Raw genomic sequence first — 20,005 nt, 5'->3', positions numbered from 1 at the left:
AATACAACTTTGATATTTTTTATTTATTTGGGACACTCTGTATCTTGTAAAAATATTTTTAAATTGTAGCTCTAATAGTCCTTCAACGAACCCAAAACTTACAATTTGTAAAAATCTAATTGTTTAGCTACAATACTCCGTGTCGTATGTGGTGAACAACCCTGTATATTATTAAACACACTCGACACTAAAAACAGGAAATCTTTCAGGAAATATTTCGTAAAACATTTTGCGAAGTATTTCTCGAAATACTTTCAGAAGTAAAATGATCCAGGAAACAATACCTGAAAGTATCCTTACACGGCGAAATTTTTGCTAGGGAAAAATACAATATTGATGTAATATTAAATGAATGGATTGTTAATAAACACAGTGCACAATTTTCGTTGAAAAACATTCTTCGTAGTATTTTTTCATGTTTGTTTCATACGTTGATCTATGACCCATATGTGCAATTAATTGTTTTTAACATTTCCCGGTACTTTATTATTTTTAGGGCATACAAGTAAAATACGCAAATTAATGAATTGTTATTTTTTCGTTTAATGTATGCTGTTTTGTATGGCAGACATTTGACCTCATGTGTATAGTTCGAGTTCTGTAATTCTAGACTAACCCAAATTTAGATTTTTTTAGAAATATTTATGTCAATGCCATTAGGTGATTTAATTTATAGGAATTTTAAAATATCTCTTTATACACAGGAAATTAAAAAAAAAAACAAAATCTAAAGATATCCAAAACGTTTACCTCAAAATTGATAATCGTTGTGTTTAATTATATAAAAAGGTATACGCTGCTTCCGATTATGCTGGAATTAAATTATTCATTCAAAGTGAATATTTTAGTGAATGGACATTCTGGCGCCAACTTTTTGAATAATTTGTATTAAAAATAACACAACACTTAGCAACAACTTACAATGGCAGAATTAATGCCGCCATTAATGAAATGAAATAATTGATAAATCCATCTCTACTTAATTAGATATTAGCTTATAATTATACGTATTTATATAATGCAGGCCACCCAAGCCCTATAATCAAAGTTTTTATTTTTAATTTTTATATGTTCTTTTATTCTGAAATCCGTTATTCTAATACTTAAATACGTAATGTATACACTTTTATGCACTATAGGAACTTCTTTGTAATCAAAAATAAAGATTTTGGGGCTTGGGAATATTTCACGGAATCTTTATTCTTATAGCGCTTTTGTATGTTTTCGGGCTGAAGGAAGGTGTTTTTCATGAGACGGAGATAATATTTCTTTGAAAAAGTTCTCGTTAAGATTACTTTAGATTAAGCCAGATATAATTACAGCTAATAAAAGTAATTTCGAAGAGCTTTTAGACGAGTTTTGAGATTTTACGCATTCCTAATCTGATTATTAGAATTTATTAAGCATATTATTTCGTTAAAATCATTCTTCAGTCGGTTTTTGATATGATATAAAATTCTGCATACGACAAGTATAGTTTCAGAGCTATCAAGCAGTTTCTAATATTTTTTTAAACGGTAAACAGAGGAACCTTTAATATCTTCAATTCCATGTCACCTATTTTGATAAAACTACTGTTATTTACTAATTAGAAGGTGTATAACTCAAAAATATCGGCCATTGTGGCCTGGCGTTTACAGCCCTTGATGTACGACAAGTTTTAACTATCATCAAAGTTTGATCAAAAACAAGGGTTCAAAAAATAAATTTTCTAATAAAACCATATTATTTAAGCTTAATATTTTTATATTTTCTAAAAGTACATAAAATTTCCTACAAAAACAGTAATTTTCAAAATTTTATGATCGGGTTTAATATTTTTCTAAGAGCCTCGAAAACGGGTAAAAAATTGACAATTTTTCGACTTTTTTCCATACTTATCGTCGTGAAAATTGGCGATTTCGATTAAGTCACCGGTTTTGGTAAAACTTTTATTAAAAAACTTATTAACCAATTAGAATACGAAAATATAGGCCATTCTGGTCTATCTAGTATGTAATCTATATGTTTTAACTGCTTTCAAAATTCATTTAGAAACCAGGGTTTGAAAAAAAAAAACAGAATCGGAGCATTATTTGAACTTTAAAGCATTACATTATTGAAATCTACAGAAAAATTTCTACAAATCCTGCCATTCTCATACTTTTCACACTATGGTTTCTATTATTTTTCATAAGATCTTCTTTAACTGAATTTCGAGATATTCAAAGGCAAAATTACAGAATTTGAAACATTAAAATATTTTCCCGCGTGATTTTTCCCGATGGTGAAGAAGAAAATTCCTTTAAAGGTTCGCGTTAAGATAATTTTCGTTTTAAGGTAAAATAAAATTTGATAAACGAGATTATTTTTCTTCTGATTTTTCTAATAGCCATTAGCTTAGTCTTTCTCTATAAATTTCTTCTTGATGAAAATGATAATTTTGTATCTACGAAAATATAAAACGGGACTTACCCTGAGATGGGGCAAACAGGAGGAGCACAACGAGCAAAAAAGGGCTCATACAATTGAGCGTCAACTTGACAGACTTGGAGCGATTCATTTCAAAACTGCCTATTGTGTTTTGGGGGCTCGAGTGACACGGACAATACGCTTATCGACGTTATTTACTTGGTTTTCCTCTTGCTGGGGTGTCGTGTGTATATTAGAAATTCTTATCTAAGGTCTGGGAGCAAATATTAGGCCTAGTTAGTGGTTTTACCCTTCGGCCTGCATTTTTACGCAATGGCACGTTTTTGATTAAAAAGAAATACGGAGCCACAGTGGTTACAATCCGGCCGACGCGATATTGAACTGCGCCTTATTGAAAATATTTAAATGTTCGGAATACTAAGGCAGTTTTACAATTCATGAGATTCGAATTTTGTACCTTGAATTCCGTTTTAACTTAACTATGAAAAATATATGTGTGCTGTGTGCCAGCGTAACTTTTTCCTCCTTTTGCCCTAATCGGACTTCTCTTGTATTAATTATATCTGTCGTCCGCTGCTACAACATTTTTTAATTATTTTGTCATTATTGACAAAAAATTTATTGACAAAAAATAAACGATAGTTATTTATAAATTTAGGAACTTCTATTTTTTTAAATTAATCATAAATTTTTCTTCGAATAAATGATGATAAAGATAGATAATTTTTTAGTCTAATATAAAACTTTTTTTTGATTAGATATTTTAGATTTAGAATTTTAAAGATTTTTGTTTCGGGTTATGGTGCACGTAGCGATAGAAATCAATAATCTAAATAATATCATGAATTTACTTACCTTGAAAAGTCAAATATTTTTGCAGAATCGCTGGATATTTCTCAGGATTTACATAGGGTGTAAATATCTGCCTTCTGGTTGTAGATGTTTCAGTTCTTACCCTCTGTTTTTTTTTACAAAATTCACTTCATTGTTATATTAAGATTTTTTTTATTTATTTTTTTTAACTAAGAATTTATTTTATTATTGTATATAATACAGAATCAAAGGAATAAATAATTTTTTGGCGCAATAAAGAGTTTGGTTACTTTTTCTTAAATTCTATTTATATACAGAGTTGTTCACCACATACGACACGGAGTATTGCACTAAGGCAGTTTTACAATAATTCATGAGATTCGAATTTTGTACAAGTTAATAAAATTTTATTATTTCCTTTAAATTTCACTTTTTTCAGACCATTATTAATTGTCCAGATTACATATAAAGTATATCTGTAATAACATAGATTAATTAAAATTAATACCTGCCTGCGTAATATTAATTATTGTGTGCATTTTTGAAGCTAAAAAAGATATTCATTATGTTAAAGAGCCAAAGCCGAATAGGGAACAAACTAATTTACTATGAATTAGGTCAAACTAATTAATGCAATTAAAAACTGAACCTAAACTGTAACGCAGGCCGAGTTATTTTAAATAAGCTTACCGATTTTGTGCACTAGTTCCGAAAAGGTATTTGTTCTATAAATGATGTTATATATTTCTATGAAAAGCTCGAGGAGGGTTTAAATAAATATTCGGTATTTTTTGAAGCTCCCTGTATATCAGGGACAATTACTATAATGAACGTGAAGTCCAGCCGGAGTTTATGTACAGTCAGACGTTAAGCTTGCTTGTCTTATAATAGGATGTATATGTATATCTAAAAGAAAAAAGAAAATAAAGCTAGTTATTTTTGCACGAGTTCGGATCAGCAAACGAGAGCACTAATTAGCTTTAGAATCCACGTTCTTTGCGTGGCTTTTTGCCCTTATTTTTTCTAGTTTTTGCCTTTTCTCTTTTGATTTTTCTCGAGCTATTACCGTATACAGAAAGTAGCTCAATTAAATGGATATACTATGTTGGATTGGACTTGTGTCTCCTTAATTTATTTTGCTGAAAATATAATAAATCTTAAAATTATTGACATTTTAAATCAAAGATTTTATATATTTCCTGTAAATTTTACTTTTTTCAGAACATTATTAATATTTTTAACAGACTCGTACTCTTCCGAGTTTTTGACAAAATCTCTGGAACAGCGGCTGTCTCTCCCGGGTTCTCCCTTAAAACTACTAACATTTCGGACCGATCTAAGACATATTCCAGAAAAATATAAAATTCTTCGGCAAGTATAGTTATATTACAGTTGAGGGTTGGAACCTTTGGTGTTACACAGCAAAATAAAAAACTAAATCACCACAATACACCAAAACACTTTTACTTTTACACTGGACGCGCGTTTCGCTTACCATGTTAGCATCATCAGCAGATGATTATAAACTAAGGTACAATCTACAAGTTGAGCGTTTATATACTCGCTCAGTGGGCACCGAGTGGGCGTGGCAAAATCTAGCCAACCGAGTCAGAGCCAACTGAGCGTAACAGTTAGATTTCCGCCACTAGAGTAGTAGGAACAAAGAACTTGAAGGAATTGGACCGTTGACTCTGTTCATACTATCTTTACATTCATTTATAAAATTATACTCATTTGCCTGAAATTTCAGATTTATTACCTTCAGGATTTATTAAGATAAGAAATATAAATCTGGATTATATGTTTGCAACGCAAGTCTTTTAGATCACGGTTACTCTCTATCGTATCGGTATTGAAAAATAGACGTATCTTTCTCGACTTGAGTCGAATTTTCAGAACATAAGTCTATAGCCTACGTTTTCTCATTAATTTATCTCTAGTTAGAATATCCATTGCGATTCAGCTACAGTTTTAATGTGTCTTTCTATTTCATTTATTTTGCAGAGTGGAAACCAAGCAATCCATGAACTAAGAACATCATAGTGCTGAACATAAAATGGCTAGTTTAAATTTCCTAGTTCATAGATAACTTAGTTTCCCACTTTCCAAAGAAAGATATGAAATAGAAAGAGATTACATTAGGAATGTAGCTGAGTGTAATGGATATTCTCCTTCACTAGTTGATAAATTAATTAGAAAACGTAGGTATAGGTTAATGATTTCTGAAAATTCGACTTTTCAAGTGGAGAAAGACACGTCTAAATATTTTTCGATGCCGTTTGATAGAGAGTTATCCCGTGGTCTAAAAGGAATTTTGAAGAATGTAAATTATAAACTTGTGTATAGTGCTAATAATAAATTACAACAATTATTAGGTAATCCAAAGGATAAAACACCTCCACTGGAAAGGTCGGGTATTTATGAAATTTCTTGTAAAGATTGTAATCAGAAATATGTTGGGCAAACTAGAAAATCAATATTAACTAGATTTAAAGAACATTTAGCTCAGATAAGATATGGTAAACCGGATAAATCTTGCGTTGCCGAACATATTGTTCATAAAGAACATTGTATAGATCTTAATAATTTAAAATTAATTAAACAAGTCTCAAATTACAGGCAATTAGATGCATATGAAAGCATCAGAATTAATAAATGTAAAGATAGTATGAACAGGTCAACGGTCCATTCTCCTTCAAGTTCTTTGTTCCTACTACTCGATAGTGGCGGAAATCTAACTGTTACGCTCAGTTGGCTCTGACTCGGTTGGCTAGATTTTGCCACGCCCACTCGGTGCCCACTGAGCGAGTATATAAACGCTCAACTTGTAGATTGTACTTTAGTTTATAATCATCTGCTGATGATGCTAACATGGTTAGCGAAACGCGCGTCCAGTGTAAAAGTAAAAGTGTTTTGGTGTATTGTGGTGATTTAGTGTTTTTATTTTGCTTTTTTTATTTTGAAGTATAGTTATATATTAGTTTTTTCAGACCGTTATTAATATTTTTTTAACGGTAAACAGTAAACATATGGGCTCATACTATTTGGCCAGATTTTTAGTCTAATATAAAACTTTTTTAATTAGACATTTTAGATTTAGAACTTTAAGAGAATTTTAAAGATTTTTTTTCGGGTTATGGTGCACGTAGCGATAGAAATCAATAATCTAAATAATATCATGAATTTACTTACCTTGAAAAGTCAAGTATTTTTGCAGAATCGCTGAATATTTCCCAGAGGATTTACATAGGGTGTAAATATCTTTCTTCTCTTTGTAGGTGCATCAGTAATGTAGACTTATACTTACCTTCTGTTTTTTTATTATATTTCCTGTAAAATTTTACTTTTTTCAGAACATTATTAATATTTTTAACAGACTCGTACACTTTTTCCAGTTTTTGACAAAATCTCTGGAACAGGGGCTGTCTCTCCCGGGTTCTCCCTTAAAACTACTAACATTTCGGACCGATATAAGACATATTCCAGAAAAATATAAAATTCTTCGGCAAGTATAGTTATATATTAGTTTTTTCAGACCGTTATTAATATTTTTTTTAACGGTAAACAGTAAACATATGGGCTCATACTATTTGGCCAGAGATTGAGTACAATATCTTCGCAAATAGGAACTACACTTAAACTTAATAAAATTTTAACTCCGTAATATACGAGTACCTCATATCCTTAAAAGCAACATATTTCTTTGTTTTTTAATCTAATATAAAACTTTTTTTAATTAGACATTTTAGATTTAGAACTTTAAGAGAATTTTAAAGATTTTTTTTCGGGTTATGGTGCACGTAGCGATAGAAATCAATAATCTAAATAATATCATGAATTTACTTACCTTGAAAAGTCAAATATTTTTGCAGAATCGCTGAATATTTCCCAGAGGATTTACATAGGGTGTAAATATCTTTCTTCTCTTTGTAGGTGCATCAGTAATGTAGACTTATACTTACCTTCTGTTTTTTTTACTAAATTTACTTCAGTGTTATATGAAGATTTTTTTTTAATTTTTTTAATTTATTTTTTTATTTTTTTTTACTTATTTTTTTTTAATTTAATTTTTTTAAATTAATTTTTTTTTAGACTCTTAAATTCTATTTATATAAAATCAAATTTATCTCAATATTTTTCGGAAAAGATTTTTTTTATTTTGCAACGCTTTCAGATGGAGCGGACAGTCCGCGACTTCGAGCAAGTACCATGAGTTTATATGAACAATTTCACATGGGTCGCGTATGCTCCGTCCGGATGACGGCCATATAAATAAAAAACACGCGGACGGTCCGCTTCATCTGAAAGCTCTGTTAGGAATTTTCTGTGGTGAAATAAATAAAACACAACATGTAAAACTCATCTGCATGTATATTTTTTCAATCATACAATATACATTTATTCGACAATAATGATTTGCAAGTTCAGCTGAGGAGAAATAAAACATAAATCTGACTTAGAGCAAAGGCAACGCAAGTTAGTTGAGCATACATTTGTTGGTTTGATCGAGCTAGTTCAAATCATAATATTCAAGCCAATGGTTTCTGAGTAATCGAATTTATTTCTAAAGTCGGGTACACATCTCTGCGAACACTCTAAGCTAATAAACAAATGGATATTCGGAATGGTTTCTAAATTGGTTTGTTTGGTCGTTTTATTCTGGATCGCCCTTAAGAGAGAGCCAGGCAGGGCCCTCTAGACCGTTCGATTCTGGTCGCAGTAGATCTTGACGTTATGCAAAGAAGCCCTAATCGTTATCTCTACTAAATAATAGATATGTAAGTGGTAATTTAACTCTATGTTTAGAAAATGCCCAAAAAAGTTTTATTTTTTTTTATTAAAATTGTATTAAATTCTATCATTTAATTATATTATTCTTTTTTAGATAAACAATTATTGTTATAATTTTCAGGTTTATTATTTACTTTCCTATTACCAAAACGGCTTGGTAATTAAAGTTGTGGCAATGAAAAACATTTCAATAAATATAAATCAGTAGAAATATATTGATATATTATATAAAAGTAGGATTTTAAGCGACACGTATGAAGATGAGCTAAAAATATTGAGAAAACTATTTTTTTGGTCATTTCCAAGACCTTCTGCCATATCGGATATCAATTCAGCCTTATCTGAACCCAGCGTTACCTAAATAATTAATTATTAGTTCATTATTATTATTATTAAACTACATCAATATACCATGTTACCCGATTAAATAATACAAGGAACTTAATTTATAAAACTTTCAAGGGATACCGCAAATTCAAAGACTCTACATGAAAAATCCACCCTTATTTTTCAAAAAAGGAGCCATCTCTTGATTTTTTTTTGACTGAGGTACAGGGTGGTCCGAACTGTAATCCAGAATCTTCGGCAGCATGTTCTGCAGATAAAAGTAAGTAAAAATATTCATGTTCTAAAATGCTTAGTTTCGTTTTGTTCCATTTTTATTTCGATTTTTTCCAAATAATTTATGAAGTAACGTCAATATCTGGGTGAAAATTGGTATCTGGGAGTTTTTATAATTATTATATAATTTATTATATTTGTTCACTTAGTAGTTTTATACAGGTACGGACGAAAAGTTATTACTCTTAAAAACAGTTAAAACACATGTAGGTGGCGCCCCCTATAAGTAGGAGTCGTATTGACATCAAAATCAGATTTCTCATGTCAAAAAACTTCCAGACACCAATTTTCATCCAAATATTGACGGTGTTTCAGAAATTATTTAGAAAAAATCGAAATAAAAATGAAACTTCTACACCCTGTATCTCCGAAACTAAGCTTTTTAGGGCATACATTTATACGAACTTTTTTTCTTATTTCCATCTGCAGAATATGCTGCGAAATTTCCGGAATACAGTTCGGACCACCCTGTATTTAAAGTAATATGCTGTGACTAGGACATCCGATACACAGTCCGCATCTAAGTTATTCAAAGTGAACCCCGAAAGAACCGAGAAAAGGAGAGATTAAATAAAAAACTCAGCCTCATACGTGGAGCAGCGTTCCGAAAACACGGGAGCGCGACCTGCCGATAGCAACTCTGGATTGGGAGCCTGGATTGGGAGTCCTATTTTGTCCCCAGGCCGTCGGAAGCGGGACACGATGCTTCCACCCGATCGGCCACCATCCCCAAACACTTTTTTGCCCCTTTTTCGAGTCGGGCGATTGGAATTTATCAGCGTTAAGGCATGGGGGGCCTTAAGGATTGGTCTGGGGACCAAATGGGAGCTCCGATACCGTTTTCCAGAGTTGCACAGTACCTGGTCGCTAATCTCGAATATAAAAAACAACGTTTCGGACGTAACTAGACACCGTTTTCTTTAGAGTATCCAAAAAATTGAAGTAAGGCTTTAGAGAAGATCATCTTTCTTAATAGGTTTAAAAGAGTCTTGCCTTAAAACTTTTTTCTTATTGAAATGCGATAAGTAAAACGGTCTTTAGCTGTTTGTCTATTTCATCTCCGGACGATTTTACACACCTAATACCGCTAGTTTTCCGCAAAACGAATATTTATACATGGAAAAATATTAGAATTCACCTACGATCTACCCACCGAAGTCTGGTAATCACCCTTGGAATAGCAAGGAGATTATATCAAAATAATTTATAAAAAAGTCTTGGTCAATAAATTCGTTTCAAAAAATATATATTTATTTATATTAACAACGTCTTGTTTTGGGCCTACTTCCATTTTTTTTCTTTTTTTTTTTGTTGATATATATATTTTAGTTATGTTCTAAAGTTGCTAAAATTGCCGAGAAATAATAATATACAGTATTATTAAATTCATTATTACTTGCGCTACTAAACAGAAGGGCTACAAAGTAAGTTATATTACTATCTGGGGTTCTCCTATCTAAAAATGATGTTATTGTCATTAGGGATTGTACTTCTTAAAGAAAAACAATTATTAATTAGAAAACTTTATAAATTCGTAAGAAAATATGACAGCGTGTCACATAATATTATTTGATATGATATCATTATATAAACAATACAACGGAATATTGACCTGTTTCTTCCTATCAGCATCCGAATAACTGGATAGAAGTTATAGTATAGATTTAGTAGCTCAAAAAATAACAAATCACTGTATATAGCGAGCAAACGTTGGACAAATAAAGCCATAACATTTTTAAATAGAACAAAAGGACCTTTAATTGAAACTATTACTTTAATGACCTCACTAATGGCATGAAATGAATCTTGGTAATAAAACTTTTAATAAATCAAAGTCATCTAAATGCAAGTTCTAACTAAAGATTAAATCGCATGTTTAGGAAACTAGTCTTCCATTCTTGATTCTTCGAAGTCTAAAAATCTTTTTATGACCTGCATATAATTTTTTTAATATTTCTTCTAGAAAACAATAATTCAAATCACTTTAGTTTCTGCAAACAATCAAAGCTCAGTTTATTGCTAGTTGGGTAAAAATCTTTTCACGTATAGAATTTTATATAAAAACAACAACTGACCAAAAAATATATGAGATATAGTTTATACACAGTAGAAAAAATTACCCGTGTAAGATAAATTGAGTATCGTAATATATGGAATTAAGATAACCCTGGACCCTGAAAGGTGCATTTTTCTAAAAGTAGAAAATACTAAAACTATTTGTGCAATTTGCTAAATAGAAAAAAGACGAGAATTTTTACACAGAGTATTCTAATTGCAAGCAGGGTTGGCATGATTTAAATCAAGTGATTTTTTTAATTTTAATCGTGTGGTTTAAATAAAAAAATCAGCTTTATTTTAAAACTTTATAATAAATCGAAAAATAACTGTTAAAGTTATAAAAATGTGTCCTAGAAAACTATAAAAAATATTTCTATAACAGATATACCCTATATCTATCCATCAAATAAGCTATGGTAACGTTTAAATACTTTTAATGAATCGAAAAAAATCGTAAATGTTATAAAACTATATAAAAAATGTGTATATGAACACATATAACTACTTCATATCTATTCATCAATTAAAATGTTGGACCGATTTTTGAAGTAATTTCGTGTGAATCCTTTAGACATCTAAACGGCAGGGATTTATTTTGAAATTTATGTACAAGTGACAAAAATCCGCTGTTCGAATACATTTCATTCGCAAACTTTAGTGCAGAACTAGAATTTGATCCCCCTTCTGATGTTGGACTATATCTTCATTCCTGAGAATCTATAATCGTCGTCAGAAAATATGCTCTTTTATATCTTTTTTGAAACAGCTTTATGTAAAAATACGTTTGTGACGTTTGAAAAAACAAATCCTTTTGATCTGAAATGAGCGACATTTTTGCGGAATATATTGGTGACAGATGTGGAATAGACGCGCCGCTGAATTGTTAATGTTATCGGTATCAGCAGTATCTAATTATTTGAAAATCCGATTTAAATAATGTTTTCTATAAGAATAATAAAATTTGATTTAAATAAAAAAAAAATCATGATTTTTGCCAACCCTGCTTGGAAGTTTCTTTCGAGAACGTTAGGTTTTGTTTAATCCAGGAGAGTCAGCATTCTAATTTCATGTGGCTAAATATGTTAGTCAACAAGTGCAATTTTCGCATGCCGAAAAATATTAATGTGTAAAATAGTCCGGGATCAGAATCCGTATTCACATCACGTTTACTTTACATCTATTTATTCTATCAACTCAGATTTAAGTTTAATAGTTAATTTGCGAAGTTCATCACATTAGGTTTTATACAGGTTAACACCTTTATTTTTTTTCTATCAATGGGCGAACAAAAGGCAGACACGTGTGTACCTCGAACTAATGATACTCTACCAACTAACTATATACGATCTTTTCTCTTTCATTTTGCCGACAAATATTTGTTACATTGTTAACATAGCAAGTTGTGGACACTGTCTGTGTGACTTGCGCAGTTATATGCAGCGCCTTATGATGAAGTACCAACTCGCGCAAACACCCTTACAACCCTTTATAAAAGTATTATAAAACTGCAAAGAATTATTCAAAAATTCATATAGAAAAGTTTAGGATATAATATGTATACGATGTTTTTATAAAGTTATTTTTTAAAACACCAATAAAACTTATTTTCTGCGATTCACAGTTACGAAATTCCTAAAAATTATTTAATAATTACTTAATGACTTATTTTTTTATTCATAAAAAGTTTTACAAACATTTCGTCGGTGTTTTAAAAAATAGTGCTCTGGTCGTGGTTGTGCAATAGTTTGATAGTTGTTGTGTAAAAGATTGTAAGACAGTTTGTGCTAGTTAGGGTGCACATGTGCACAGTGCCTGCCTTTTACATGGTGCTAGCTCGTGAATGTTCCACGCAGGGAAGGCACGTTTTGCACATTATCTGTGCCGTAACTGCCGACACGATGCGCTGTCTATCACAGTAAAGTTCACAATAGGGATGGCACATTTCACAAACTTACCAATCTCCTGTTACCGATATAATGCATCCAGAACACCAAAATAAATTCAATTCATTCATAAATCGCTGCGTCCCAAGTAGCCTTTTTGGACACATTTTTGGTAATGTTTCTGATAATTGTGTCTCTGTTTCTTGACACAAAATAGAAACGATATACCACAAATAGGAAACATTTTCGAAACCTATATTTTTGATATGGCTTTATTACATGTTTTTCCAATATGGTGGCACTAGCAGTTTCCTGAAATGTTTCGATGCGGAAACAAAAGTTTTAGAGGAAATGTTTCGAAACATTTTCTGCAATTTGTTTCCAAAATGTTCCCGTTTTCAGCAACCACTGTTTTTAAATCTGAAGAAACAAAATACCAAACTAAAATAGTCTTTTTGTGTGGATTTCAAAATGAAAACAATCATCAAAAATGTCGACCTCCGCCATAATTTTTATTTTTAGGTGTTCTCGCACAAAAAATGTCTGGCAAAAGCAGACTCATCGTTTAATTTAATAATGTACCTTCATATTTTTAATGTCCCTTCTATATATCATTATTTGTTGCTACAAAATATTTTTGTTTGAAATATAGATTTTTATTTTTATATCATGGTTCTAAAAATAAAAATATATAAACAATATAATTTTTATTGTTGTCGATCCAATAATATATAATGTGTTCTTTTTTTATAAATTGGATTAGGATCGAAAGAAATCAACAGAAGTCCTTTGTTTTTCGACAAATTTAAAACAAAGGACTTCTGTTGATTTCTTTCGATCCTAATCCAATTTATAAAAAAAGAACACATTATATATAAACAATGTAAGTAGAACACGTTCTTATAAGTTTAGAAGTTCAACAGCCGATAAAAACATATATTTTTAGATAAAAACGCTATCACTAGCCAACATGGCGGGATTTTAATTCATTATTTTATAAAATTGACATGGAGTCGGACACGAATCATCTACATAAGAAAAATATATCTGTATTTGTACTCACCATATATGTCCTTCTGCTTTGTTAATTACAGTACTATAAAAACTTGAAGAATGCTTAAATGCAGAAACTGCAGAACAAAATCAAAACAATAATGTTATGTTCTCATATTTGGCAGAATATCAAATAAATTATGGAAACTTTTCGGGCACAAAACGGGTACGAAATCTGTAAATGTGAGCCAGGTCTGTTTCTTGAAAGTTTCGAAAAATTTGTGATACTAAGATCTTTATTGTTATAGCTTATGTAAAAAATGTGTTTCGTAATGTTTGTTAGCAGAGATTTTGTTTCGATTTTGTGTCTAAAAATGCTACTTGGGGTTCAGCATAGGTATTGTTTCATAGATACGGATAAAATTAAAAATCCAACATTGTTTGATACTGTTTTCTTGTTTGGCTGGGTGGGTGTTATTGATGTAGGTAGCATTATATCCGGAGACGGTGAAATTTGTGAAATAAGACGTTTGAGGTACGTTTCGACGTTGCCATTCCTAGATCAGAGTCTGTCGCGTTCAAGTCCGTTTCTCCGCACGTTTTTACTGAACGATGATGTGAGGTGCGGACAGGAGCACTGCCACAGTGGCGATGATGGTGAACAGGGTGAAGATAATGAGGCAGAACCGATCCACCACCATGGCGGCAAACTTCCAGTCGCTGATCACCTCCGCCTCCTCGTCCGCCTTCTTCATGCGGTTCGTGATGAACTGCAGCTCCTTGAGGATGAGCTGCAGGTCCCTCTGGCCGGTGCTGGTGCCCGGTATGGCAGCGTCCTCGATCGTTGTGGCGTTGCGGCCGAAACCGGGTCCCAGGCTGGTGGTCATCGTCGAGCTGTTGCCCGCCACGCCGGACACATTCCGTATGTCGTCGTCGATGTCCAGCACGTTGGCCAGCAGGCTTTTCGAGGAGCGCTCCTTCAATTCCAGCTCTTTCATTCGACTGTTCATCATGATCGTTTTGCGGGTTATCTTCTTTCCGGGCCTGCTCATGCCCAGCATCCAGGGCAACCATTGGAGGAAGACTGTTTTAATCTGGAAAAGAACGCCTGTCATGGAAAATTTTCCAGATTTTCCCGCAAAAAGAGATACAAAATCAAATTAACTTAAATCTGTTTTTTAAACATTATTAAATAATCTGGATATTGTTCATAGAATCCATGTTTCAGTTTAACAAAATTAGGGTTACAAAACTTTTAGTGCCACATTTTTTTTTCGAGTTTTTTAAAATCTACAAAATACGATATAATCTAAATACCGGGTCCGTCTCAAAAGTGGCTCAGTTTTGTATTTCTTTAGATAGAAAATCAAGATTTGGTATGTTAGTATATGAAAAAATTAGGATTGATTGACGTATTCAATTGTTTTTGTCACTTCCTGTTTCACCTGAAATGACTATAACTTTTGATTTTTAAATGGCACCTTCGGTATATTTCTACTTTATTCGATAAAAAATGACACTCTGAATAAAATGACATATTTTTGCTTGAAAATGTTACAAACCACATGTTACAATTTCAAACAAACCATATGCAAATATGTCAAAACTTGACTTATAATATGTCATTGTATTCAGAGTGTAAATTTCTATCGAATAAAGTAAAAAAAATACCAAGGGTGTCATTTCAAAAGAATCAAAAGTTGTAGTCATTTCCGGTGAAACAGAAAGTGACCAAAAACAATTGAATACGTCAATTAATCCTAATTTATGTCATGTACTAAAATACCAAATCTCGTTTTATCTGAAACAATAAAAAAGTTATAGCGATGAGCCACTTTTGAGACGCACCCGGTATTGTTAAACTAAAATTATAGAAACAACAATCAAATTCAAATGTAATTTATCTTTTTTATGCTCATTAAATTGTGCGTGCGCTATTTATTTGCAGGAAACATTTAAATGCTCTGTTATAACCGAATAATTTACGATTTTGCTAAATTAATAAATTATTTATATGACTGTATGAATATACTCAAATCAAATATATAATTTATCAGCGCGATATATTTTATTAATGTAGAAAATTTAATGTCATTAAACATCACTAATGAAGATTTACTATATTATCTATTTACAGAAATAAAAAAATATATAAGTTTACTTACAGTATGACCCCGGATAGAAAAACTTTTTTATTATTGATAATAATTTGAGAAAAATGCATTCTTCATAAAAAAATTAAAATTTTGCTGCTTCTAAAATTGTTAACCCAAAATTTCCAAAATGTAGTTGAAGTCCTAAAAATCAAAAGGCGGTTCTATGGTAATATCATTCTGATTTCATACTTTGATAGATCAAATCGTGTGTTGTTATTGATAGAATTTTAATTAACGTCAAATTTTTGGCTGTTTTAAAATGTTAAAGAAAGAGTGGTAATAGTTATCGAAAAATGTGATAGTTTAACAACAGCTGAAAATATCACGTTAATCAAAATTAATAAGAACCATCTATTCAAGAATGAAATGGAAATTATATTACCATAGAAACGCCTTTTTATTTTCAGGAAAAATTCAACCTAAACAAACTTTTCCTCTAAATGTCAATAATAAAAAAGTTTTTCCTCTTGTAAAGACAATCCGGAGACATACTGTATAATTTACTAAATGGAATATCAAAAATAATTTGACGCGAAAATGCTGACTTCAAAGCATAATTGACATCTTTCAAAAAACAAATATCCATAAAAGTCTGAACGTTTATACATTTTTTAAAGGTTTTCAAAACAGCCAAACGTCTTTCATATTTAATAAGCTGTAGTAATGAGTATCCAACTTAAAGAATTTTTATTATTATCATATCGTACCCTAAAAGTTTCTACCCTTTTGAAAAAATATATCACCAATTATTTTTAATTTGTATTCTTTCTTTTTGTTACAGAGTTAAAATCAAAGATCTAAAGAAGACTTACCCACTGCGGCATTTCATGAATATCAGCTGTACGGTGGTGGTAATTGAGAACTACCACGGTCAAAACCACAGAGGAGGCAACCATGAACATGATGCAGTTGAAGTAGGTACCTGTAAAATCATCTTAATTACGACTTAATCAGAAAAGTACCGGTTCTAACGATTTTTTCCTCAAATAATAAACATCTACTTAATCAAGTAATCGACTAAATTACACAGTTAACAATGAACTACTAAAAGATAAACATAATCAGGTTGAATATAATTAAATAAAAATAATGAAAACAAAAACGGTTAATCTATACTCAGTCCAGCAAAACTCACTCTTAAGGTCTGTTAAAATGTACACGCATTCACACATTTTAAGTTTAACAAAGTTATGTACAAGACACATTGCTACTTGTTCTTCCACGCAGGCATTATTCATAATTAATTCCTATTTTAGATTATCCCAGATTAACGTTATTAAATAGTAACACGATAAAAAACTTCTTAGTTACAGTGCATCAGAACGCTATTATTTAGTTTTACATAATTTTTTATGTTCTGATGACCTAGTTATAATTCATCACATCATATAATTTAAAATGAATGTGTATACGTTATTTAAATAAAATGCTTTTTATTATTGTGTTGCTTTTAATGCATTTTTGAAATAACAACATTTTGTTTTTGAGGCACTGTAAATACGAAAAAGTTTTATTGATTAATTTGAATATACGCTGATTTTATTTTTATTTAAAAAAAAATAAGAATACTTTAATATTATTCCGAATTTAAACGAAAATATTGACTGAAGTTGTGAATGTCTTGGGCGTATTAGAAATCGTAAAACTGAAATGTTGAAGTAATCCCTTAGCTTAGTCTGACCGTGGTGGGTTTGGAATAAAGAAACGGAATTGCCGAGTATATTCAATTAATCAAGAGGAAAGAAAAGGTTAGTTTATTGATTACAGTCGGCTATCGTTAATCTTAGATAATCTGCAGATGAACTACGATCGTATCCTCCTCCAAAATGTTCACAAAACTCTAAGGCCGAGGTGACACGACAGCGTGGAGACCGTCCATTCCGTGTTTTATTCTCTCAATGATCGTTTTCGGGGTCCCAACACTGTCGCACTGATTCCGTTTTACGCTCTCTATGGCTTGATTATTAATAGTTTGCAATTAGATGGTTTATTTTGGTTTTTATCATCGGGTTTTTGAGATGTGGGACAAAAAGCTATAGAGCAAGATCAGAGGAAACTGCGAAGCATCTATTGATGTATGAAACGTCGTCGTGGAGTGATAGACGAACTGACTTCGTAAAACATTCACAAGATCTCGAAAATTGTCACTACGCTTCTTCAAAGAGAAAGAATTGTTATCTCGAGAATTAAAGAACTGACTATCGTAATCTGACAAGATTATGTAGTAAGTTTTATATTTTCCAATTTACGTGTTCCATGACCAAATATTCTACTCAGTTTCTGTTAAGGTTAATTTGAAGAATAGTTTTTAAACGCAGTGATAGTTTTGAGAAAAATGGTAAATGTAATATGCGGTCAGTCCGAATGTGATGTTCCACCAAGTAACGGCTAGTTCGGTTATTAATGACTTAAGTTGCGTTTTAGAGGCGTTTTTTATTGGTTTAAAAGTGTGCATGGTTACCTGGCGAAAGGCGTAGAGATGGCGTGGCATCGACAATGTTGGCCCGATCCATCAAACGTGTTTAGCGCCTTAGAATTTGTCTCCACCGATCGCCAATCTATGCACCACAAAAACCATAACTTTAAACAAACGTAGAGTTTGTACGGTTAGTTTCTTGTTTATTTGAAACAAGCAGAGGTGCGCATAGCGCGTTTAGCATTATCATTTAAACTGTGTTGTAGTTAGCGTGTGCTATTAATGGCTTTAATTAAACAAGCTGTTATAAATTTGCACTACTTTGACGAGGAGGTAACGAATCATTAAAAAACATATTAACAATAGATCAAAAAAGTAAAAGAAAATAATCGCAAAGATAAAAGACGAACAGTAAAACAGAAAACAGTAAAGGAAAACGTAAAACATATCAACAGCAAAACATACAGATTGATACTCCTAGTGGGACAGAGCCATTTGATACTTGGAGGTTGAGAAGGTCTTTGGCAAGAGCAGAGCGCACCCTTTTAATGTCTGCCCGAACACAGATGAGGGGTCTTGCCAATACAGAGGGACCAGGCTAAATCTGAGGAGGGGTCGGGGACATATCTTTAGTTTATGATACATTTAGTAAATCTGTAAATTTTATACCTAGATTATTAGTCGACTTGGATGCTCGAATAGAGAGCATCGCTTGGCCTTCGCGCTGCCAAACCTTAAGCTGGCTCCGGACATTCCATATTCGCCAAATACGTCAGTGTTGCCAGAATTAAAGAATTTCCTTCGATATAAAGGTTTTTACAGTCAAATTTTGTCGATTGAGTGAAATATACAGGGTGGTCCGAACTGTATTCCGTAAACTTCGGAAGCATATTCTGCAGATAAAAATAAGTAAAAAATTCGTATAAATATACGTCCTAAAATGATTAGTTTCGGAGATATAGTCTATAAAATGAATAACTTTGAATTTTGACCGTTATTTTTTACCAACATGGCAAATATAAAAGCCCTCTATCCAAAAAGTTACTGATATTCTTTAAAATGAGTGCCTGATCGAATCAGATAGGTAACTCTTTTTACTTTCGTAAAATAGAAAAGGAAAATAATAAAACAGGTGACAGTTCTTCCTTTCTTGCAAAATCAACGCAAAATGTCATAATTGACAAAAGTAAAATGTCATCAGCCTTTTGACATTTCTAAATATCACACCAATGCCGTCTCTAATAGAACAGCCTCGGGCAGGAGATTTATGACGTCACGCGAGTTAGATACCACGGATAATAAATATGTTGTAGAATACACGGAAAACATAATTATTCCTCGTACTTTTGGTTTGTATTTTAAAAATGATATAGTTTACATGAAATATACATAATATACAGTTAATAAATACAATATATATACCTATTTATAGTAATAAATACATTGACAAATAAACTATGAACCATACAAATGCATCAAATGCTTTACAATATACAAATAATGAATAGGTACATAAGATACTGGGTAATATGTAAAATATATTTTAAATTTTGGTTTTTGAAAATCGATCTAATTTAACAAAAATATTCAATATCTAATACTATAATAGTGATGTATTATTATTTGGCATTCACAAAATTTATATGTATATTTTGCAAGCATCAATGTTCGAAAAATTATATTTGCAAATAATACAATATCATAGAAAAAAAGGCGTCAGCGATGGCTATGAAATAAAGATCGCTGTCATTTTATATGTAAAATTATTCTAAAATTTTTTGTTATAGCTAACGTTTATAGCCTTCATCAGTGTTATGTCATATGAAAAAAATAGTGTCGAATATAATCCTAAAAATTACATA

At 31.4% G+C, this 20,005-nt stretch overlaps 2 protein-coding genes and 1 long non-coding RNA gene across 6 annotated transcripts in view; 1 reads left to right on the top strand and 2 right to left on the bottom strand.

The window, feature by feature from the left end:
- Nucleotides 1-2,790, bottom strand: part of LOC115887167 (fibulin-1-like) — a 29,934-nt gene extending 27,144 nt beyond the window's left edge. Inside the window, exon 1 of the mRNA XM_030906509.1 lies at nt 2,455-2,790. Coding sequence (XP_030762369.1) covers nt 2,455-2,542 — 88 coding nt within the window. The 5' untranslated portion in view covers nt 2,543-2,790. The remainder of the gene's footprint in view (nt 1-2,454) is intronic.
- The window catches only part of LOC115887169, a 58,144-nt gene that overhangs the window by 27,993 nt on the left and 10,146 nt on the right, over nt 1-20,005 (top strand). The window contains exon 3 of the long non-coding RNA XR_004051026.1: nt 16,509-16,641. This is a non-coding gene — a long non-coding RNA (uncharacterized LOC115887169). The remainder of the gene's footprint in view (nt 1-16,508; nt 16,642-20,005) is intronic.
- Nucleotides 13,423-20,005, bottom strand: part of LOC115887168 (neuronal acetylcholine receptor subunit alpha-7-like) — an 89,041-nt gene continuing 82,458 nt past the window's right edge. For all 4 annotated transcript variants that reach the window (XM_030906514.1, XM_030906511.1, XM_030906510.1 and 1 more), the window contains 2 exons: nt 16,540-16,649; nt 13,423-14,665 (listed from right to left, as the gene is read on the bottom strand). In XM_030906514.1, coding sequence (XP_030762374.1) covers nt 14,174-14,665; nt 16,540-16,649 — 602 coding nt within the window. In that variant the 3' untranslated portion in view covers nt 13,423-14,173. The remainder of the gene's footprint in view (nt 14,666-16,539; nt 16,650-20,005) is intronic.

Source organism: Sitophilus oryzae, unplaced genomic scaffold, assembly GCF_002938485.1.
Source record: "Sitophilus oryzae breed Bouriz unplaced genomic scaffold, Soryzae_2.0 scaffold_552_pilon_pilon, whole genome shotgun sequence".
Classification (NCBI taxonomy): domain Eukaryota; kingdom Metazoa; phylum Arthropoda; class Insecta; order Coleoptera; family Curculionidae; genus Sitophilus; species Sitophilus oryzae.
The sequence above is the reverse complement of the archived record's forward strand: the minus strand, read 5'-3'. Positions and strand labels throughout refer to the sequence as shown.